The 24,116-nt window shown below is 38.0% G+C and overlaps 3 protein-coding genes across 3 annotated transcripts; 2 read left to right on the top strand and 1 right to left on the bottom strand.

Annotated features, from left to right (window-relative positions):
* Window positions 1–1,174: 1,174 nt before the first annotated feature.
* LOC136239506 (uncharacterized) lies at window positions 1,175–2,760 on the bottom strand. Its single transcript, XM_066030251.1, has 6 exons — window positions 2,642–2,760; window positions 2,433–2,590; window positions 2,289–2,397; window positions 1,981–2,224; window positions 1,773–1,930; window positions 1,175–1,727 (listed from the first exon to the last, which is right to left on the bottom strand). Exons 2-6 carry the CDS (start codon window positions 2,538–2,540, stop codon window positions 1,450–1,452), a joined length of 897 nt encoding a protein of 298 aa, XP_065886323.1. The 5' UTR covers window positions 2,541–2,590; window positions 2,642–2,760; the 3' UTR covers window positions 1,175–1,449.
* Window positions 2,761–4,708: 1,948 nt separating this feature from the next.
* LOC136239300 (ATP-dependent translocase ABCB1-like) lies at window positions 4,709–9,451 on the top strand. The gene is made up of 5 exons (XM_066030027.1): window positions 4,709–4,997; window positions 5,048–5,132; window positions 7,578–8,059; window positions 8,113–8,284; window positions 9,353–9,451. Exons 1-5 carry the CDS (start codon window positions 4,873–4,875, stop codon window positions 9,449–9,451), a joined length of 963 nt encoding a protein of 320 aa, XP_065886099.1. The 5' UTR covers window positions 4,709–4,872.
* Window positions 9,452–9,454: 3 nt separating this feature from the next.
* LOC136239299 (ATP-dependent translocase ABCB1-like) lies at window positions 9,455–22,513 on the top strand. Its single transcript, XM_066030026.1, has 21 exons — window positions 9,455–9,474; window positions 10,518–10,634; window positions 10,688–10,742; window positions 11,071–11,184; window positions 12,295–12,405; window positions 13,114–13,239; window positions 13,509–13,883; window positions 14,364–14,525; window positions 14,583–14,631; window positions 14,705–14,829; window positions 15,584–15,745; window positions 16,168–16,344; window positions 18,774–18,857; window positions 19,554–19,757; window positions 20,659–20,759; window positions 20,895–21,050; window positions 21,133–21,289; window positions 21,467–21,664; window positions 21,732–21,938; window positions 21,986–22,132; window positions 22,189–22,513. Exons 1-21 carry the CDS (start codon window positions 9,455–9,457, stop codon window positions 22,390–22,392), a joined length of 3,051 nt encoding a protein of 1,016 aa, XP_065886098.1. The 3' UTR covers window positions 22,393–22,513.
* Window positions 22,514–24,116: the final 1,603 nt, after the last annotated feature.

The raw sequence follows: 24,116 nt of genomic DNA, 5'->3' as shown, positions 1-24,116 counted from the left end.
TGATATGCACAGTGAGCAATGGCCAAGGAAGCAGCCAGTAGCTTGATGGAATATGCACCAGTTGTAAGGGCAACGGCTCAAGCTAAATTAAATTAGACACTTTAAGGGTTACATATATTACCATCGTAACAATAACATACGCAATCAAAAATCATCCTTATGGAATAATCTTAGTACTTCTAACACCGATTATAAAGAAAACACAGATAGTTGGATATTGAATTAAAATCATCCGACGCCCAGTGATTTTTGGTCTGTCTACCAGTTTCACAAGGCTAGAGGCCAAACAAAGCCACCATTTTCATGTCACGCAATATACAACTCACAGGTGTCTACTTCGAGTGTCTGTCTACTGCACTTTGCCTTTCCTTTTATCTTCAATACTACTCCAAGGAAAGTGCAGTATGTTAATTAATCTTTTATTTGCATTTGTGCAACCAGATGGATGTAAATCACGGTAGGAAACAAAGTAGTAACACTTGTGTTGCAGGACATGAAATTAATAGATGAATGGTAGACTATTGTGAAGAAGTAGCAGTTTCCAGTTAGTAAGTTTGTGTGATGAATCACTGACTCTCAACCTGAAACCTTAGATCAACATGCAGACAAAGCTGTATACTGATGCACTGCCGTTATAACATCCCATGTGAGAACAAGCACAACATACATAAAATGTGCCCTACTGTGTGGCTGTACATCTCTGCTTGCTATCACGTTTTTGTCATGCTTTACTTTTCAGTGCTATGCCAGCATTATGTGACAGTCACCTGTTCACATCAGCAAACGTGAGTATGTATCCTATATTTCTTGTAACCTCCAAGTAGAGCTAAACAAGGAGCTTAGAGGGTGATTTACTGACAAATGTGCCCTTAGTCCTGGAGCTTTTACTCCCCACAAAGTTAAAATGTTTAATAAACCACACACAGGCTGGTGAACAGGCTATAGCCCACGTATATACATGACTTTTCTGAATCTCCCGCAAGGCCAGTTGGCAAACTGGATGTCTTGTTTCTCATTACCTGCCTACATCACTTCCACATTGCCATAGCTAGCTATCAAAATTCATTATCACTGTAGTTGATTAATCAAGCATGCAAGCATTTTTGACAAACTAGCTGGCTATCATCATGTACAACAAAGTAAATCATTCTTCTTACTCACATTTTACCAGAGATGCCAAGGTTTGATGAAGCCTAGGAGTGAGACAATCACTGGGTATCTACTAGTATCTACATAGATGTATATACCTCAGTGCTGCTGCAATCATGCATTAGCGACAGTGACAGTGATACACAAGTCCACACATTATAAATAGGTGGGATCTGTATCAACCCTGTACGATGTGTGCATTTTATACATTACTCAAATACACTGAAAAAAAATCAATATTAGCTACTTCCTGTTGTGAGCTAATTGTATGTCGTTAACACTGAATCCAAGCTAAATTTGTCACTTAGGTCTGGTATGCTCTTTGTTATACTCCCACGTCACCTTTCCTGCTCTTTGAACAACAGAAGCTGGAGGATTATACCTGTGACAAGGCTCATCTGTTGCCAACTTTACAGAAAGCAAGCTTGGTAATATTTTGTCTAGAGCAAGGTTTGGTCGAAAAGGTGTCTTGTTTTTCCTTATCATTGAAAACACCCTTTCCTCTCCAGCATTTGAATGTGCAATACACAATACCAGTTTGGCAATTTTGGATAGCATGTTGAATTTCAAGCGACCATCTGCAGATTTAATTGTAGCAATATGATGCCATATTACATCCATACGGTAATGCCTGTGCTCTTCTTCATCATCGTTTACTATCAGTGCTTTCTGCCAAACTATCTGTGGGATGTCTTCTGGATTCAACAGCTGGTACTGTACAAATTCTTCCCCAAGCCTTGATATTTGTGTGGGTGTTGAAAATGGTAAAAGGTTATCATACCTAAAATTTTCCAGTATTAAAACATTCTGCTATGTCAATATATGTCATACCTAGTCACAAAATATTCAGCTTGAATTGGATTGGATTCGAGCCTTTTCTCAAAATTTACAAATGAAGCACTCTTAAGTAATTCATCATCAAGTGGAAGATGTTCAAGACTATAAGCTACTGCTCTTTTGAAAAACTGCCTTACTGCTGTGTAGAATTTTCTACGAGTTGTCTCAGGGATGGATCCATTATCAATGAGCTGCTTAACTTTCCGGTGAGTCACATACCCAATCTGTAAGTCGGAATCTATACAAAAAGCGAAAGCCACATTTGGTTGGCCACACATATTGTAGACAAATAAAATTCACACCTTCTAGTTGATTAGTGAAATTTGTAAAGTTTACTTCATTCAGCCTTTTATCCTTTAAAGCCAGCACTTTCACAAATTTTGACATTAGCAGCAGAACAAACTCTTTCATCTAAAAACACCACTCGCAACAATACTCATTTCTACCTTATCGTGTGCAATCACAATAATTGGATCATCACGTTGAAGTAGACGGTTTAATCTTCCAAAATATTCCAGTACGTGGTTGTAAAAGAATAGGTAAACTTCAGTCATTTCATCACTAAATGCTTTTTGCAGCCGTTTAAACCGTACAGAACTCTCATCTATAAAATATTATTTGATTAAAGTCAAAATTGCATGTTCATTGTATGTACCTTTGGAAAGAAAATAAGACTTCAATGCAGAATATTGTAGAAGCGCTCTTTCCACAGCTGTCTGTAAACTAAGCCATCTCACACTAATGTGTTTAATAGCTTTCCTGTATGCCACATTGCAAAACTTCGCAAAATCTATATATACACAGGTTGATAAATCAATACAATTTTGCACAAATTAGTAGGATATAATTATAAATACCTGCAAGTTCAGCCTTCCTCTTTGTACTGTGGTCAAAGTAGTAAAACAGATCAACCAAAAAATCATCAACATTAAATCCAACACCCTATACATATTATATTATTTTTGCATTACCAATGTATAATCATACCTCCGCAAATATTTGGCTAGCCTTTTGTGCTGTATTGTGAATAATGTGACATGGACAGCCCATCATATACACCTTAGGATATTTCGCAGTCGCCCTTGTACTAATACTGTTGTGCCTTCCCATATTCACTGATGTATTGTCAACAGACACGCAAATACAATTGGACCAAACGATTCCACGTGAAACAAGTGCTGAGTCCATTGCACTAAAAATGTTGGCTGCAGTTCCAGAGCTGGTTCCTGATGTTAAACACATATCCAGTAGCCTGGTAGTCACAAAGCCGGTGATAGAATCATATGTCCGCACAGTGACCGGATTCATCTTGTGCAACCCAGTGTCATTCGATCCATCTACTGCCAATGAAAATGGCTCATTCTTCATCTGCGCCACCAATAAGCTTTCAAAGTGTGGCTGTAAGGCTTTGTTGAGAATGCACATCGTTTTTGTTCTAGCCGAGGAGAATCCTTTAGCAATATCAGAGTCCGGAAATATATCTCGAAAAAGTGGAGAAAGATGATCCATTGCACTCAGAGGAATATTATGCTTCTGCTCGCTTTATCTGTAAAGACAAGTGTTATAATAATGCAATAGCTATAGGTACAGCGCACCTGTGTGCTTATTGCAGAACGCAGTGGAACAAATCCCATACTGTCCAACCTACTACTTCCTTCCAGTGATTTCACACTAGTAACATGATTACTGCTCTTCTCGTGCCTCTTGACATCAGAAATACCCTGGTGTCTACAGCTTACATCCTTGTGGCATACTTTGCAATAAAAACTATAAGTTTTATCATGCTTCCCACGTGATATAAATGGGAAATTGGATTCCCAGTCACAGTTGTACTTAGTTCCGTAAACAGCTGCACCGCACATTGCTCTGGGTCTCTTTTCCTTGGGGGGGGGGTTCCAAACTCACGGTCTTCACTATCAGAATCACTCTCTGCGTCACTTTGAATCACACAATCTGAATCATTCTGGTCCGCACCATCCTCCATGGCAAGATTCGTGGCTGTATTTATACTGCTACACGACGAACAATCCACAACACGCTGCGATATTCCCGCGCAATTGGTAGGCTCCCGCACGATAAAATAGCCTATGAAAGCCATTGAAATTTAATCATATTTGGGGCGCCCAATGGTACTATTTTTGTCCCCAAGTTATAAACGTGTCAAGAATTATTTTTCCAAGTTGGATCAGTGGATGCGATCCTCGATCTGATCATACTTTAGCTTCTAGTTATACTGTGAGCTATGTGGTCGGAGTAAGGACTGGTGGATGATGTTACTGATTGTTTTCATATGAGTGAGATTCTCTGCTGCATGCGTGTGAGCGTGAGATCATGTCCAAATGTGTGAGACTCACGCCTATTGCGTGAGACTTGGTATGTCTGATTTTACATACCAGCAAACAAGTGATGTAACACTTGACTCCTAATACTGATTAACTTCCACTTGGTTTCAAACTGCAGCCAGATATTGTAGCTATACTCGTGGAAAATGTCAGGCAATTACATGCCAAAAGGTTAGTGACACTTCAACTTTAAAAAATGGGTCAAATTTTGTGTGAAAAAGATATCTTTCCGCAAATCAGGCCACATATTAACTTTTTGCTCTACCGTAACTAGCTATAGTTTTACTGTATGTGGACAGGTTTAAGTAAATAATAAGGCTTTCACTGGTTGAGTTCCCGAGGCGCATCTAACGAGATTAAATAAGCGCGTAAGTATGCGGTTACCATGGTTTCAAACATCGCATAACGGGATTCTTCATGGAAGATTAGCTACAAGTGTTCGCAACGATAAGGTTGTGGTGCCGTGGTAGATAATTAATGAGTTTTCATACGCAGTATTTCCATAGATCGTATATACGAAGAATATACGATCTATGGTATTTCCATGTGTGACTGCTGTCAGAGAATATTCTCTGATACCCGGGTATACCCGGATGCGCCTAGAGATACGCCTCTGGTCGTGTCTGAAAGTGTCGAAGAAGTGTCCATTATCGACCAGGATAGTGAATTGTTAGTGGCGTGCATTTTCACAAACATTGTTTACTTTGTTTGTTCTGTAGCGCACCAAAAACAGTAGATTATAGGTCGAAAAGTGAGGACGACTCGAAGAAAACTAAAGCGAGGGCAGCTGGAGCTTTGGAAATAGTATGTCTATGCACTGCTACATAATATGCATGTTGCAGGGGTGGTTCTAGAAAATCTGAGTTGGACTGGTTTCCAACTCGGACAGAAAACCATCAGGGGCGGGGTCCATCATGATTCTGAGACATTTTAATTACAGCTACTTTAGCTAGTCTCACGCCCATATATTTTTAGACACAGGGGCTTATTGCTTTCACGGGCTTATTGCTTTCAGTATAAGCGCCTGCATCTAAAAAAATTTGGTCTGGCACATTTCTGGCACCAAAGTTGCTCTTAGGGGTCCCAGAAAAGTTGGGATAATGCCTCAGGTAATTGGTCACATTTTGGCAAATAGAGATTGCAACAAATGCTGTTAATGTTGTCAATGAAGGCCTAATGCTGACGGAACACAAGGGGATACGTCGGCTTCTGCGACATTCCTACTAGCCTTACCTGTAGTATCCAAGGAGGACTACATTGCTGAGAGACGCTTTGTATCTCAGAACAACTTTGGTGAAATGTGCCAGACCGAATTTTTTAGGCACAGGCGTTTATACTGACAGCGATAACGATAAGCCCCTGTTCCTAAAAATATACTGTGTCATTCGAGACTAAATCGTCCTATAATAAATCGTTTCACCGTTAAATCTTATGTCTATACAGAAAGATTCGATGCATTATCCAAGAGTTGCAGAAGTCATAATAGCTTAATTTTAGAGGTGCTTAACACATTCGACAGGAGAAGAACTGGAGAAAGTCAGTTAACATAGTTTGATCACTAGAAGTTACTATCTTTTCTTAATACACCTCGATTTAGACTTAAATTTTGCTCACTGTTTTTAAGATTTTCGATTAAAAAAGCTGACTGGTTTCCGGAAACTGGTGAAACTCCCCGCTTAGAACTGCACCTCATATGTTGGTAACCTCTTGATGCCTTAATTCTACTGTCTGTATTAAGATAAATTTATATGGTCAGTTTGAGACAAGCTACGTAGCTAGGGTTGGAGAATGTGAAGTGCTCATCCTGGGCAAAGCCAGACCAACCCTAGCTTGCTCACCATAAACTTACCTCCATACAACTAGTGTGTTTGATGGTTGAGTAAAATGATGCCGTTTCATATTCATAACTGGTGCCAGAACAATATCCACTCTGTTAAAGCTTGTGAGCCTTAAACCCGTAGTTAGTGTTGAAAATGAAAAAAATGAACCTCTTCTGCTTCTTTTTCAAATCCTACTTCAGAGACATAGGATGATAGTATGGTGGTTCCCCTTCTTGTTTTTGTAGTGTGCATTCTATAATTTTACAGAATACTGAAAATGGGCAACAGTATCATTTGCATGCTTAAATGTTTCCTAAATCGTAAATTACTGGTGGATGTTATACTTTCAAAAGCAGATACGTATTCTTAGATTAGGAAGTAATGGCACTGGGTATTATACAGACTCTCAGTCTAGCTTTAAGGTCCTAAGTCATCAATGTGATAACCTTTAATATGTGGTCAACTGATGAATCATTGCAATACTTCGATGTCAAACTAACTGCATTTGTAGAGCATGTTACACATGCAGTTAGTTTCTACATTGAAGTATCATGATGATAATACGTTTACTTGCAACTTGCTTTATTTACAGATGCATGCAGGAGAGCAATTAAAGTTCAAGGGTAGACTATATAGAAACTTGAGTATATGCAGCATCGATTGATGCTATAGCTGGTGAGCTAGCAGGATCGTAGCTTTTCAGCAAGAGTGTATATAGGATGCTTAATAAAGTACCCTATAAACAGGTACCACTGTTAGTAACCTATAAAAGCAATGGACATTGTTCTAGGTGTTCCTGCCCATTTTTATGGAGACAAGTCAAAATTTGTTGAAAATTATCACATCCCAAACAAAAGATGTTTGCCCTCTACCAAACTCACCATATAAAACTAGACCTGTTGGTAGGCTCTGTCCCCTGAGTTGCAGGGGGTCATTTTTTTCATTGTCAACCCTTACTGTAGTCAGATTAAGGTGTAATGCACCTGGAGAGAGGGCACATATGACTTGTACATCAGTGACTTGCCATCCCCTAAGGCAAAACTTTTTTCCTCTTGTTCACTTTAATAATACAGCCAAGTCCATGTAAAATTACAATGAATAATGAACCACCTGCCCACAATGGTCTAATCTGATCTGAAACTGATATGGCCAATAAGTAGCCTTACCAACCACCATTATCAAGTTTGTAAACTTATTCACAGAAGTAATAGACCACCAAATGGTATCTCCTGTGCTGGCTGACTACTATTACACAACTGGCATCAAATAACTTCTTTTGACTGTCTGCATTGTGTGGCTATAGACAAAGGTTAATAAAAACTAATTTCTGGAAGTATTCTCTGTCCATGGCAATAATTCAACATTAGTGAATAGCATGTCATGTACAGTAATTCATTTAATTAGGTTCTTTATGTTATGTCTGGTTTAGTTTCGATTTGCCACATGGCTGGACTGGTTGCTGATGGCTATTGGGGCAATTGCTGCTGTAGCACATGGAGTATCCCTGCCTCTCCTAATGGTGGTTTTTGGTGAAACCACTGATTCTTTCTCAAATGAGTTTATCACTCGTGAGCTTTCCCGGTTTCATAATCTCTCAGTGGAAAACATCAACTGTACAGCACTTTATACAATATGTGAGGATGTGACACAAGATTGTCGATTTTTCTTTGATAATTCCTTGTGTGCTACTGGAGATGACCTCATTGAAGATGTTAATATATTAGTCATCTACTACTGTGCTTTGGGAGTAGTGGCATTTGTCGGTGGATGGATGCATGTAACATTGTTTCAACATTCCTGTGAACGACAGCTTCTGATTATCCGTAAGAGATTCTTCCGATCTGTTCTGAGGCAGGAGATTGGATGGTTTGATGTAAATGGTGCTGGAGAGCTCAACTCCAGACTAAGCGAGTGAGTCTTTATGTATCCTTGTGGAAAATGTATAGAAATATTCTGTTCTGTAGTGATATGGACAAGGTTCATACTGGAATTGGGGACAGGCTGTCAACCTTCATCCAATGGACAACTGGATTTTTTGGTGGTGTTGTTGTTGGATTTATTTATGACTGGAGGCTGACACTAGTTATGTTGGGAACAACTCCCCTGATGGTGGTATCATCTGCATTCCTCATCAAGGTGAGTGCTAGGATACAACTGTATTGTAGTACCGTATAACGGGTAAAATTAATTTTGTAAGTGTGCACATTAAAGACGGTGACCACACATAGTGGTACAATCGAAAGTGAGACATTCATTAGGTTTTATTGTATTTATATAGAAATATGGACTGTTCTACTATAGGAAAGGTAGTTTTGCCAATGGGAAATGAGTAATCTTCACCATTGATTTGCTGTGGGTGTGGCGTTGCAGCGTCAATAATAAGTTGGCCTGCCAGGTACAGAAAGAGATATCATATATTCATTCTGTATTTCTTCTACCCAGGATGATAAGATGTGGAGTTCTGTTTAATAGTGGACAGAATTTGGCGACCTGGCACAAGGTTTTATATTAAATTTTCGTAGAAGCTGTGTTAATACCATACCTGTTTCACTGCCCGTACAAAAGTCTCAATAGTAGCAGTGAAATTTATCCGGTATTTCACTGACAGCAGTGAAAAAGTTGTAATTGCAATTTCATTGGCTAGAATTTATGTTAACAATGTAGCGCCAATTAGTGTCGACGCGTGTTTAGTACATAGTGACAAATTGCGTACATAGCAAAGCTAATGTGCAGCATGCGTATATGCAGCGAGTATGGTATTAACTGGGAATAACATGGCAGCGAGTATGGTATTAACTGGGAATAGCATGGGTAGCAGTGAAATTTGGGATAAATACCACTCTTGTTGTATTGGAAATGGTAAATTTCCAATACAACACTCGTGGTATTTATCCCAAATTTCACTGCTACCCATGCTATTACTAGTACATATTCATCATGGAAATTATCACGATATTTTCATATTATATAGTTGATTAGTTGAAAATGCATGAATATTTGAAAGTGTTATATATATATGACCACTCTATTATAGTATAGCGGCACAACCAAAAAATCGTGTACTTTTTCATAAAGCCATGAAATTTTCCACATAAATAGTACTCCTCAATACATGTATTTTTAGATATAGTGCCATTGCTGATTTGACCTTTGGTGACCTTTATGGCCATTTTTGTACAGAAAATTGATCATTTTTGTCTTTAGGCAGTAATTAACTTGTTAGAACATGGCACCAAACGAAAGATCTTGCTGATAGAAACAACTTGGTTTTTATTTGAAGTCAATATGAGATTTCATTCTTAAGTTATGAGTACTGTATTTGACCAGTTAATAGCCGCGGCTCGTATAATATCTGCCCCTGGATAGTAGCCACTCCACAGCCTAGAATTATTGTCATAAGAGCTGCCCCTGGATAAGAGCTGCGGCTTGTATCTGAACATACTGTTGCAAGTGTTGACTAGACACGTTTGAAGCAGAAACCAGGCGAATGAGTTGTTGTATTAAGCTAGGAAATATCGTTTTTGAGAGAAGTTAAAATGAATGACAGTATTGACTGATGATTAAACAAGGTCAGCCACTCGTGAATCCATATAAACACCACAGGCTGCTTCCACGCAAGCTCATAGTAACCTCCTTCGCATAGTAGCCGCAGCTATTAACTGGTCAAATACAGTTTTTTTATTAGCTGAAATTTTTGATAAATTTATGCTGCCCACAGGTAATTCACACCTTGAGGGCAGGTCAAATTTTGCAGCTAGTAAAAATGATCATAACTTTGTAATGAAATCACCTATTGACTTCAAATAAAAACCAAGTTGTTTCTATCAGCAAGAACTTTTGTTTGGTACCATGTTTTAACAAGTTAATTACTGCCTCAGGGAGTTAAAGACAAAAATGATCAATTTTCTGTACAAAAATGGCCATAAAGGTCACCAAAGGTCAACTCAGCAATGGCACTATATCTAAAAATGCATGTCATGAGGAGTACTATTTATGTGGAAAGTTTCATGGTTTTATGAAAAAGTGCACAATATTGCCAATTTTGGGATCTACGCCGCTATACTATTAGAATATCTCAAATTTAAGTGCCTGATTACTGTGATTAAACCCATTTTTTGATGCATCACATGATATGATTCTTATATAGACCAGAACAATGTAATCAATATTCTAGGACTGGTAACAATGATAATATTGATATTTTATCACCATGCAATACTCCAATATTTAGATGATACAAATTATACTGAGTTGCTGCCCAACCATCACACACGCACGCACGCATGCACGGACGCACATGCACACACGCACGCACGTGCGCGCACACACAGAGTTTACTATAGCCCTACAATTCAGTTATTGTCTTTAGGTACAATGCACGTTTGAAAGATGCCAGGAAGGTTGGAGTAAAGAAAGGTATTTCAACTGGACTGGGAATAGCTCTCACCTCATTCTTCATCTTCTTCGTACATGCTGTAGGATTTTGGTAAGATCCACCATCTTCCTGATAGCTTACCTGCCTGTACCATTGTATTACAGGTTTGGAGCGTACCTCATTCAGTACCATGATACCACCAGTGGAGAAGCAACAACCGTAAGTTTGTATTGGAAAGTGTCATTGTGTCTCGATCCTCAATCTGTTATAGTGTAGAAGTGAACTGCACACATCTTTTATACATCTATAGTTTCTTTTGCTAATAAAATGTCAGATATAGTGCATTTATTAGCTGCTACTACTACTACTACGTATGTATGTAGGCATGGGATAATTCTTTTCATTAGGTTTATTGTCCAACAGTTGTTTGTATGTAAAGAAACTGCCACATTCATTGATTACAATATTGACATTTCTACTGGTGTGGTTGTCTTTGCTGGGTGTACAGTGATTACTGCAATGGTTGCCATTGTTTAATCATTTGTAGGTGTTTGTGGCACTGCTGGTGGGAGCCTTTTCACTGGGACAGGCAGCTCCTAGCCTGCAAGACTTCTCAGTTGCTTTGGGAGCTGCTGGATTCATCTATGACACTATTGATAGGGTAAGTCTGTGATTGGCTTTGAGGGGACTCTGTTTCATGGTTCCAGTATTGGGACGAGAATTGTTCATCTCAGGTGTATACTTATTTGGCTCCACAAAATTACAGTGGTCTCTCCATTATCCAGTCATCAATTATCCAAACTCTCTGTTATCCGAACTGTGGATGTGACTGCTCTATTAAAGTATTTTATTTAAAGTGTATGTTCTATTAGAGTATTTTGTCATTAGGTGAACGTTCTATTAGAGTAATTGAACAGGGCTCTGTATATAAATGAATGTGCTTCTGTTATCCAAACTTTTTGATTATCTGAATACACTCAGGGAATAGAGGACCACTGTACAGACATTCTCATTTTTATATTTTATGTAGTAGCACTAGTTTTACATCACATGTTAAAATGAATTATCCCAATGGTCTCAGGCAATGGTTAAAGTATTCAGATAAGTGAATTGTTTGGATAACTGGAGTCCATACATTTATATACAGAATTCTATTGGAATACTCTAATAGAACATACACCTGTACTCAAAATACTCTAATAGAACAGTCATCTCCAATTTCTGATAAATGCATAAATGAGGGTAGGGTCTGCTGTAATAAAGTAGTGTTTCAGTACATTCTATTGTGCTGATTGTAGTATTCCCCCGATAAGGACTGATGTTGGATCAGAGCCAATATTTGCTGTTTCAGTATTAATCAGTGTCTGTTATTGAAACTGATTAATAAATTCACATCCATTATCATCACTATAAGTGATATGCTAGCAAAATTTGGGATAATTGTAGCCTAGAAGCTGCCAGATTTGTTTGCTAAACATTGAGTAACAGCAACTTATCACATTGAGTTGAGATACTCTAATAGAACAGTCACTTCATATAAAATCTCCTAGTAGAACAATTGCACATAGCTAACTTGGAAGGCATTTTTTTTGTTATAAAACACTATTGCAAGTAATATAGCATAGCTATCTACAAACAAATACAATTAAAGTTGTATAGTAGTTATTGGTATCTGTATCAGTTAAATGCGCTGTTGGGTATTGGATTGAATCGGTATATTTATGAACATTAGTTGATTCTTAGCTTCATATTGTCTATTGTGTTTGTGTAGGAGCCATTGATAGATTCACAGTCATCAGAAGGTCTCAAGCTGGAGAAATTTGAGAGTGAAATTGTGTTTGACAACATTCACTTCACCTACCCAGCCAGACCGGATGTTGAAGTGAGCAAACAATGATGTATATAATTAGAGGTGTACCGATAATCGGATTGGCTACAATATCGGCCACCGATATGGTATTTTTTCACCAATATCGGTATCGGTACAGAACAGCAGGAGGACCGGTATCGCTACCGATATTTATACAGTAGCAAAAATTTGGATTATGCACTGGTTTTCTTGTGGCTCTAGCTTATTGTTCACTCTGCAACAAGTGTTATGCTACGAGAAGCCATATAATTACACGCGATTCTAGTGTTTGTTGCTGGAAAGCTTATCACAGTCTTTACAAATGAAGCAGTTATAGAGTACCTTTGTAATAAAAGAAGGATCACAGGTTAACCAAGGAAACTTGCTGTACCAGCTTTCTCACAAGCCATTAGAATGCGGAGTAATGCAGAAATATCCGTTTAAGGCTTCATGGGCGTATACATAAAAAATGTTTGTAGGTGCCTAATTGTCTGGATTGCACAATAGAAACCCAAGCTGTATACCACCACAGGCAATGAATACATGCATATGTTGTTGTAGGGTAGGTAAATGTACATTTTCGTTTGCTTAAAATATTAATGCAAATATCGGATCGACTATCGGTAATCGGCTTCTTTTGGTTGCATCAATATCGGATATCGGTACATGCCAAAAACCCATATCGGTACTCCTCAATATATAATAGTATGTCTTGTACCTTCTGTGTTTGATGGTCCACAGGTGTTGAAGGGACTCGATGTGAGGATCAGGCCTGGACAAACTCTTGCACTAGTTGGACCAAGTGGTTGTGGGAAGAGTACCATCACTCAGTTACTACAAAGATTCTATGATCCTGATCAAGGGAAGGTGTGTGGTTGTTGATAAGTTACATGTAGTAGTACAATCCTCAACATCTTAGCTTGAGCTAACCGAAGTATATTTTCTTGATTTGATTTTCTACTTGTCTGTCAGCTTGTTTGTTCTTTAGTCCTTTGGTATTTGTGTGTGTGCGTATGTGTGCGTGCATGTGTGTGTCCAACTGTCCGCCTTTTAGTATGTTGTCCATCTGTCTGTTTATCTGTTAGTCAACTTGTTAGTTGTTAACATGATGTGATTTACTGTTCATATTTGTATAGGTAACTGTTGGTGGATGCGATGTTAAGGAACTGAACTTACGTTGGTTACGTTCCAACATTGGAGTAGTTAGTCAGGAGCCAGTGTTGTTTGCTACTACAATAGCAGAGAACATTCATTATGGTAGAGATGATGTTACAGAAGAAGAAATGATTGCAGCAGCTGAAGCTGCAAATGCTCACTCATTCATCAGTCAACTTCCTGATGGATATAACACTTTAGTAGGAGAGATGGGTACTCAACTATCAGGAGGACAGAAACAACGTATAGCCATTGCTCGTGCCATAGTGAGAGACCCAAAGATATTAATACTGGATGAGGCAACATCAGCACTTGATGCTGAGAGTGAATCCTTAGTGCAAGCTGCTCTAGATCAGGTATGTAAACCTGCTTAACTGGTTACTGGTACAGAGTATTACCTGTTCAACAAGTTAATTTTATAAAGTATTTCATGTTGAACAAAGTAAATAATTATTTCCTGTTCAACTGGATACTTGTTTGACTTAGTTACTTGTTTAAAGCATGCACATCACAATTTCATGAAGCTGATGATTTCAATGTAACCCTCACTGCATTTCCCTTCAGCTTTCTTTGCTAACCCAGCTGTCTTATCCAAGGTATGGGTTAATCATCCTTTTCAGAAGTCAGCTTGACCCAATGGTACCCTGTCACAGTGTAATATGGACACCTTGGAATCTACAAGGGCCCCAAATCCGGTCAGTTTATGTGCTAAAAGAATAGTTTGTAATTTTAACCAAATGTGGGTGGCCTGATTTTCAAATTGTCCACTTGAACTAGTTGTCTGTATCTGTCTGGAAGGCACTGGGACTCATTTGGTGTATTGTATTGTCATCCAGGCTAGCCATGGTCGTACCACAATCATCATAGCCCACAGATTATCTACCATACAAGGAGCTGATGTTATTGCAGCAATTGTTAATGGCAAGTTAGCAGAATCTGGTAACCATCAAACCCTATTGGTGAAGAAGGGAGTGTACTTTGATCTTGTACAAGCTCAGGTAAGGAGCTAGTCACTCATAACACTAGATGTTGTTATTGTGTTGTGATGGGTGTAGTCTTATGGTGGAGAAGGTGAAGTGTTCACTGAAGATGAAATTATAACTGGTGAGTGTGTGTGGTGTGTGTGCATGCATGTATGCATGTGCGTGTGCATACGTACTATATCTGATTCTCACAGGAATGATGGCCAAATACCAAAGACAAGCATCCACTAAAGGTAGTGCATCAACACCGGCTGCCTCCAAGTCATTTGCTGGACAGTCCTCACAACAACATTCCACCCAACCCAAAGAAAATGAAGAGGTATGTAGTGTAGGGCTAGAAATTCTGTTTAAATATTTGGCCAGTTTCTGCTCTTTATCTTATTGCCCTCCAGTCACTATATGAAATGTATGAGTCTATGTATGGAAAATTCCCATTATAAACATGATAGTTGTGGCACAGAGAAGCCATGCACTACTGCAAATCAACACCTTGTGCTGTCAGCGAAAATAAATGGGACACAAAGGAGGACAAAAGGTAAGTCCATGCATGATGTGTGCATTGTATGTACTGCAGTTTGCCTGCAATAGAAAATTCCACTGAATAAAAATTTGTGACAACCTATTGGAAGCATTTTGAATTACACCGAAGACACTTTTAGGCTCAATTATACAGTGTAAATCTACCTAACCAATACTGCCCATACACTGTGAAGGTATTGTGAGGCTGGTTTCTAGTCATTAATACATTTTTTTGTGAGCAAGTACAAACCTTCATGATCCCTAACATACAGTACTGCTGTACTGTGTGATATTCATAAACACTTGTACTACTTACCCTGCCAAATGTCAGATAACTGTCTGTTATAATTGTCTCTGGTTCTAAAGATTTTGCTATAGAGCAGTGTGTTGACACACTGACTGTAGTATATTCAAAGCCATGCATTCATTGTTTGTATTGTATTTCATAACTTTGATACAAGCCTGGCAGCAAAATGGACCAAATGTATTATTGTAGCTAAAAGGGTCTCCCATCAAGCCTTCTTGCTATGTAATACCTGTGTGTATCTCCACAGCTTGGTGATGAACACGATAAAGCTCTCCCTGATCCTTCACTATGGCGTGTGGTCGAGGCTAGTGCTCCAGAGTGGTACTTGATCTTGATTGGTGTAATAGCATCAGCAGCTGATGGGGCTGCCTTCCCCACCATTGCTGTGTTCATGGGAAGACTCTTTGAAGTGTGTCACATATTTGTGTGTGTGTGTGTGTGTGGTGTGTAGTGTGCATGGTGTGTAGTGTGCATGCTGTATGCATGTAGTGTATGTGAGTACATGTTCATGTAGTGTGTATATTTGTGTATGCATGTATGTAGTGTGTCTCTGTGGCAGTTGTGGTTTTCACAATTACATATACAGTGGAACCTCTCTTAACAAACTCCCCGAATTAAGAACACAATAGAAAAAAACCTCCATAATAAGGACAAAATTTTGGTCCCAACAAGTGTACTTAATACATTTTTTACCTCTGAAGGAGGAAAACCTCTATATTAAAAAGCAAAAAGTAGCCAAACATTTTTGGGTCCCAAAACGTCCACAATAGAGAGGTTCCACTGTATAGTTGTGTTTGCAGTATGATGGCAGACTCACATATCATATCTTAGGTGTATGCTGACCCACGTACTGCTGAAGAGGACGGAAGATTATGGTCTCTGTTGTTTATCGCATTTGCTTGCTTGGCAGGAATTGTTGGTTTTCTTCGTACATTTTGTTTTTCTGTATCTGGTGAGGCCCTCACTGCTCGATTAAGGAGTATATCCTTTAAAGCCATCATGAGACAGGTAAGTTTATTTTTTGTGGGACAATAGTTGCATACAATGATTTGTGCAGTGGATCCTCAACACCTATGTTCCTAGAGTTAACCAAAAATGTTCAGATAGTAAATTAGTTCAGATAACTGAAGCCCATTCAAATTGATAGACATTAATATCCGCACAAAACAGCCAAGCTGTACAAAAAGGGTGCGGCCTTCAAAAAGTCTTGGTAAAAAAAGTTGTGATATCAAAGGTGGCGGCCATGAAATGATGATTATGTTTTTGTGCGGATTTCACTTCTTTTTGTATTTTAAATATACCTCAAAGCCAACCAGAAACTGGTTTTGAGGTTTGCTTTACACAAATCATTGTTCTTCTTGTTTACAGGTGCAATGAAGATGATATAAACGAACTAGTGCTCTACCAATACAGAAAAACACCCACTGAACCAATACCAAAGCCAATTTATACAATTTTGTGCTTGCTTGCATGTTCGCAGCTTGTATTATAATGCTGTATTTATTTGTAATAGTGCTTTATAACAAAGTAAATTCCTTCCAAGTTAGGTATACAGGATTGTACTATTTGGCTACAGGATTTTGTAGTGACTGTTCTATTAGAGTATCTTGATTTTTCATGCAAAATGTGAGAAGTTGCATTGCTCAATTTTTTTACAAATGAAATCCTGCACCTTTTATGCTAGAATACGATTTCCAGCCTGTTGTCACAAGTTTTATTAGCATAGCACTTATTATAATGATTATGATGATGACGATTGGCATGAGTAGGTCTTAATTAGTGCTGAAGTGAATAGCAATGTTTACATTCAAATAGTTGTGAACAAAACAACCGATTATTCGATTATTCTTTAAGCATGAATAAATATTGATATCTTTGTTGGGCAGTAAGGTAAAGTTTGAGGGCTATTTCTATCTCTTCTAAAATGCAATTTTTCAGTATGAATATTCCACTTTGTTTACAATCTCAAGCTTCTAGGTTGGCTTTATTCATCTAATCACAGCTTACTACAGTGCTAAAGAATATTCGAATAGCGTGTTAACGAATTGAATAATGTCATGCCAACTGAATATTTGAATAATCGTTTCAACACTAGTATTAATGGTAGTGTACTACCCTGCTGATCTGTACCAAAATAGCTATAATATTGGCTTTGATTCGATGGAATACTAGAGAAGTTGTAATAGTATTGGATTACAGAGTTTATTTGATATGCTCTAATAGAGCGCACATTTTTCGAGTATTTCTAATAGAACACATATAGAATGCTCTGGATTTCCATTGGTAGATCTATGAAATTATGAACTTTTACTATTGAGTAGATTTTACCTAGAATTTCCATTTATAAAGTAGGAATTAAGTGAGGTGAACAGCTGTGATTGCAGCAACTCAGTGGTTAAGGATTTGGGTGTTTAGTATGGAAGTCCCTGGTTCAAATACTGGTAAATTTTTCCCAGCATTTTTCATGCACTTTTTAAACCTGTGATGACTGTTTTATTAGTAGAGTATTTTGACCCTGCGATTTACAGTTTTTGTTTTTGCCTTGTAACTCTATAGCTGTCAATGTGATTTCTTTTAAACCACAAAAAGGTTTGAGCTATGGTGGTTAACCTATATGCATCCAATTTTTTTACATAAGCAGTTTACCCTGTAGGCATGACAACATGCTGGCTTTTTTAAATGCAAATAACTTGGTACATGATTGTGTCACAATACGCCAAAGCTCAAGAAAATCAAGCTATGGATTTCCATTTTATAATGGTTTTTGTAAAGTGTGTGAAAAGAATAATCTAAGCCCCTAAATGAAGAAAAAAAAACAAAGAAATTAAGCTGAATTTTGAAGGCTCATATATATTTCACAATTGTGTTAAGCAATGTTGCTCAAATTTGGTATGTGGGGTGCTGAAGGTGGAGGGCGTTTGCAGTATAAAAATGATTCCAATTTGAGAAGGGAGCATGGAGGCTGATGGAGCTACGAATGTGTGAAAATCACATTTTGTTTCTTGTAAATATACTCATGGTGTGGTGAGCCAGCTTTCTTGGCCGCACGACACACTACCGTGTGTCTTAAATGTCTTGATCCTATATCTTGGCTGCCACTATCACATGATTTTCAAACTAGCTTGCTTTGATTGCTGCACCCTTTATCACAGTTTGGTTGTTATGGGTTAGATATCATCATCTATATTTTGGAATTGTATTTTTTTTTATTCAGGAATAAGAGAAAATTTGAAGACGGTTTAATACATTTTGTGTAACAAAATTACAACTATTATTTTATTACATAACAGTGAACACCCTTACACAGCTGAACACCACAGTTAGTTTAGCTGACTCTTTAATAGTATTTTCTATATTGCCTGAATAATAATTACAGCTTGGCTGGTATTGTTTTGGCTATAGCTTCTTCATTTCATTCTGTAACATTGTTCTTGTAGGATATTGGATGGTTTGATCAGGAGCAGAACTCAACTGGAGCCCTCACAACCAGGTTGTCACATGATGCCAGTCAAGTACAAGGAGTAAGTTGTATAATAATAGTTTATTGTTACATATGCCACACACATGTGCATGCCACAATCCACGAAGGTCTTGGGGGTTCTCCAAAACAACAAGACCCACTCTCTGATAGATATTCCCTTTGCTCTATACACAGTATCATGCAAAGTATAGGTATGTCTGTGGTTGAACTTCAAGTCACTGGGGTGTTCGATAACTGAATAGTCCATATAACTCTGTAGTAGGGCTGGGAGATAGGTTCAAAGTTTGGGAAGAGGTTTTGTAACTTTTGATGTTGAGTTATCCTTCCAAATTAGCTTTTTATCATCATGGATACTGGTACAGTATGTCTAACCAGCTCCAAAGCCATGTGCGAACTACCACTGAAGCAAATTTGGAGTATAAGTGGTTGTACTAGGGTAACTAGGACCTACACTATATACAACAGTGCACATCAGTCATAATCATTATTACTGACACGACATAATCAGCAAAGCTTCAAAAGTTCAAATTAGACGTTTGTTCCATTCCTACGCTGTAGATAATTATAATAAAGTGACCATCTACCCTAATATAACAATCATCTTGGTGTTGTTGTCATTTCACTATTTGGTATTACAAACTCTTGGTGTGAAATGTAAGGCTTAGTAACATTTTATAGCTTAGTAGTTACTGTGTGTTGATGTTTGTCATTCCAGTATGTTTCTTATATTTACCAGGCTACAGGGACACGTCTCGGTGCAGTGACCCAAATCATCTCTGGCCTACTGACAGGAATCATCATAGCCTTCATCTATGGCTGGTTGACTACACTATTAATTCTCTCAGTGGTACCGGTGATGATGGTATCAACTACCATCCAAACTAAGTTGGTCATTGGAGTGGGAGGAAACAGCAAGAAAGCTTATGAAAAGGCTGGAAGTGTGAGTAACTGTGTCATGTGAGGTAGCCAATGTGCCACACTATATATTATATCATACACTGTATATTAGAGATCATGAAAAACTGGGCTTTTCCAGCCAAAAATATCACCCTAAAACTAGCCTCAATTTCCCTTCATGACAGCTTGGAAACATTGGTTAGGCACACCCAAGCCCAAAAATGTCTTCAGACCTCTATGGAATTTTACAAATTTTCCATTTAACAGAAGGTTATGCTGACTGACTGACTGATTGACTCACTCACTCACTCACTCACTCACTAATGTTGCTTCATTTTTGTGTAAAAATATTTTCATTATGATTTACATGGATGACTACTCTATTAGAGTATCTCAATCTTTTGTAAAAAAAATTGTGTAAGAAAGTTTAGTTAAATTTTTGCATACGAAAATTATTTTACAACAAAAAAAAGAGAATTATGGTATATAACAGTGCAAGTTTGACCTGGGGATGCTAAACATGTTAAATCTATGTAGTGCACACATGTGCCCTAAAGATAGATTTAATAGTGCAAATACTCACTGCTAGCTTAGTGGTATGGCCTCTATTACACAACCACATAAAGCACCCACAAAAAAATTATACTGTCCTTGCTAAGGTTAGTCTGGCACATTACTGCACATTTTATTGGCTTGTAAAGATGGTTGGGTGTGTACGACTGTTTCCCAGCTGTACAATGCAAAGTATGATGTGTGGACCCTATCTATATGGTTGAACAATTTTCAATAACAAAAAAAATTTACAGCTTGTGTGTTCCACTAATCCTCTCTAACAATTTGTCAATTACAGTGTAGTGTACAAATGTACTAAATCCCCTCAAGACTTTTCTCTCAGATAATTATTTCAGTATTGTTCATACACAAATGTGTGTGTGTTTCTGCAGATTGCATTTGAGTCAGTATCCAACATACGTACAGTAGTGGCATTAGGTCTGGAAGATAATTTGTCATCCAAATACAATGATAGTCTGTATGAGCCTTACAAGTGAGTAGTGTGTGTGTGTGCGTGTGTGCGTGCGTGAGAGTGCGTGCGTGAGAGTGCGTGCGTGAGAGTGCGTGCGTGCGTGCGTGCGTGTGTGTGACTAAAGTAGAATTTATGTTATAATTTTGTTGTATTTAGGAAGGCTTTGAATAGCAGCCACATTCTTGGAATTGGCAATGGCTTCACTGATGGATTTATTTATTTCATGTATGCCATCGTATTCCGTTTTGGAACTTTCCTAATCACTCTAGATGAAGACCACACTCTTCATCGTGAATTTGATGACATCTACACGTTAGTAACTTGTCATTTGTTACTCAGAGTGGTAACATGAAACCATCCTAAATCTTTTGGTTTACTGCTTTCTTGTGTACAGGGTGTTCTTCGCACTGTTCTTTGGAATCTTTTCAGCAGCACAAGGCAGTACTTTCCTACCCAACTATGCTAAGGCCAGGCTGTCTGCCAAAAGGATATTTGCATTGGAAGATTTAGTACCAGCCATTGATAGCTACTCTGAATCAGGAGAAAAGCCGGTAAGTGTTTCCATGCTTATTGGACATAATTCATTATTATATGATTGTGACTTTATTCCCCTGTCTTAGGCATGCATGGTAGTGATATTTAGTGGTAGTCCACTAAATATGTAGGCTCTATGTTGCAGAATTCTGTGATGGCATGAGTGCATGTAGTATTTATTTTGTATCCCGTAGGAGAAGATTGATGGTCAGGTATCACTGGAGAAGGTGGAATTCAATTATGCCACTAGACCTGATGTACCAGTACTACAAGGGCTCAGTCTGTCAGTGAAGTCAGGACAGACATTAGCTCTTGTGGGTCCCAGTGGATGTGGCAAGAGTACAGTAGTGTCACTATTGGAACGATTTTATGATCCTTTGGAAGGAAATGTGGTGAGTGTTACACTGTTCATTTTTCTAAAGTGACTCTATAGTGTCTTTATTTAACATTCTGTTATAGCAACTAGATGGAATGGGTATAAAGCAGTTGAACATTCAGTGGCTTCGTTATCAGATGGGACTAGTATCACAAGAGCCAACATTGTTTGATTGCAGTATTGCTGATAACATCCGATATGGAGATAACTTCCGTGAAGTGAGTGATGAAGAAGTAGAAGAAGCTGCAAAGTCTGCCAACATACATGACTTCATCACTTCACTCCCACAAGTGAGTATAATACGGAAGTGTTCCTAATGTTATTGAATGTTGTGTAGGGTTACTCTACCAATGTGGGGTCTCGTGGTACTCAACTATCAGGAGGACAGAAACAACGTGTAGCCATTGCTCGTGCTTTAGTGAGGAAACCCAAGATATTGTTACTGGATGAGGCAACATCAGCTTTGGACACTGAGAGTGAAAAGGTATGTGGACAATGATAAATTATGTTAGAGTGTATAGTGAGCTTGTTGATTGTTAGGTGGTTCAAGAAGCACTGGATAAGGCTAGGGAGGGTCGTACCAGTGTAGTAATAGCTCACAGGTTATCCACCATCCACAATGCTGACCTGATTGTAGTGATCAAGGATGGTAAAGCCATTGAAGCAGGAACTCATTCTGAACTGATGTCTCAGAAGGGAGTCTACTATAAACTGAATGAAGCACAAATGATGTTCACAGAGTGAACACATAATTATTTTATACTAGCTAGACTATCATTATATTACAATTAATTTTGTATAATTATGATCAATTTCATCCTTTACAAATTATAACTATTTTTCATTGTTTTGGATGCAAAAATTATACGAATATCTCTGATACGATTTATTTTGTGCAACTAGCTACATGTATAATAATTATATAGAAAGTTTCCAAGTATTGACTGTGTGGTTTACTGCATAGCTATAATACTGTATAGCTGTTGGCTAGCTTTCAACTAAGACACAGTAAGCATCAAGAACATGGCTAAATCCTTTTTATCACTGTGCTGCAAAAGATCAATACTCTCATGGAGCAGTCATCTGAAATAATTTAATTTTTACATGAGTTTTTTATCATGAATTTTTTTGCATGAAAAATAAAGGCAGTAGTTGTACAACAGTGTACAAATGATGACTTGTGGTTAGCTGCAATGGATAATAGCATCTTATATTATATATAGTAATTGATACAAGTTTGAGGTGAAGCTGAGGATGAGCATATCAGTAACAATAATTATCCTCTGGCTACAGTGGTGGATCTAGAAATTTTCAGAGGGGGTTTCACCTTGTAAACTTTGAAAGAATTCAACATTGTACCACCAAACACATCTTGAACGATTACACCAGTTGTTACAAAGACCGTTTGATAAATCTGAGGCTCCTTCCTTTAATGTACATATTTGAATTACAGCCGGGACATACTGTTTACTATCAAATCCATCAAGTTACAATCTAATCAGTTCAACATCAATAACTACATCACTTTCAACTCTACTAGTACTAGATCAGGTGCCAGCAACAAACTCTTGTTACCTCAATATCTTAACAACATGTCACGACATTCTTACTTTCATCGTTTACCATCCCTATGGAATGCCATGCTAATTCTAGACTTAAATATGTCAGTTTGTTTGTTGAAATCTAAACTGAAATTGTATCTGTGGGATCATTTTCTGAGAAACTTTGATGAAAATAATAATAATTGCACTCTACATCAACTTCAAACACTTATAATTAACTATGTAATTTAAGTAGTTAGTAATAATTGTATGATGTTATGGTTGTTGGTTGCTACCCAATGGCGGATCCAGGATGGGGAATTTGGGGCAAATGCCCCCCCCCCCCTTCAAGAAATTGCATACAAGATCGAGATACTCTAATAGAGCAGTCAATTACTCTAATAAAGCAGTCACAATGTTCATGAGGCAGTGCAGCTTACTTATGAAGCTATAAATAGGATTTTATTTTACATAACATACGTGATATAATATATTTGGTAAAAGGATAACTAGCTATTATTGTTGTGACCTTTTTTTTTTTTTTTTTTGCTCTTCAACTTTTTTCAGCAAGGTGCCCCCTCTCTTTCCAAACTCTGGATCCGCCCCTGCTACCAACAGACCATTGGTGTTTTCACACCATGAAGCCTAAATAAATTCTTGGCAATGTCACCCACACAATCACGAAGCGTCACCCACACGAATCGTAAATAAATTTGGGGCGCACGCTATTTTCAGAGGGGGTCAGCTGAAACCATTGCAACCCCCCTGTATCCGCCACTGGGCTAGCTTCTGAATCAGGTCATTGCTTACAATCAATGCCAATGTGTTTATAAGGCTAATTTGCAGCTTTGAAAATAAACATCAATAAAAGGCAATGATGAAATTAGTTCTTCATTCACAGTAACAAGTGCTACTTACTAATTAATA

This window comes from Dysidea avara, chromosome 11 (genome assembly GCF_963678975.1).
Source record: "Dysidea avara chromosome 11, odDysAvar1.4, whole genome shotgun sequence".
NCBI lineage: Eukaryota > Metazoa > Porifera > Demospongiae > Dictyoceratida > Dysideidae > Dysidea > Dysidea avara.
Note: the sequence above shows the minus strand (reverse complement) of the source record. Positions and strands in the feature narration are given on the sequence as shown.

Excerpts from the sequence above, each read along its gene's own strand:
- LOC136239506 (XM_066030251.1), bottom strand. The coding sequence starts at position 2,540 with ATGACTGAAGTTTACCTATTCTTTTACAACCACGTACTGGAATATTTT. Across the intron at positions 2,398-2,432 it reads TTGTGATTGCACACGATAAG|ATGAAAGAGTTTGTTCTGCT; the intron begins GTAGAAATGAGT and ends TGGTGTTTTTAG. Across the intron at positions 1,931-1,980 it reads GCTGAATATTTTGTGACTAG|GTATGATAACCTTTTACCAT; the intron begins GTATGACATATA and ends GGAAAATTTTAG.
- LOC136239300 (XM_066030027.1), top strand. The coding sequence starts at position 4,873 with ATGTGTGACTGCTGTCAGAGAATATTCTCTGATACCCGGGTATACCCG. Across the intron at positions 4,998-5,047 it reads ATCGACCAGGATAGTGAATT|CGCACCAAAAACAGTAGATT; the intron begins GTTAGTGGCGTG and ends TTTGTTCTGTAG. Across the intron at positions 8,060-8,112 it reads CTCAACTCCAGACTAAGCGA|TGATATGGACAAGGTTCATA; the intron begins GTGAGTCTTTAT and ends TCTGTTCTGTAG.
- LOC136239299 (XM_066030026.1), top strand. The coding sequence starts at position 9,455 with ATGAGTACTGTATTTGACCA. Across the intron at positions 12,406-13,113 it reads CAGCCAGACCGGATGTTGAA|GTGTTGAAGGGACTCGATGT; the intron begins GTGAGCAAACAA and ends GATGGTCCACAG. Across the intron at positions 14,632-14,704 it reads TGAAGATGAAATTATAACTG|GAATGATGGCCAAATACCAA; the intron begins GTGAGTGTGTGT and ends TGATTCTCACAG.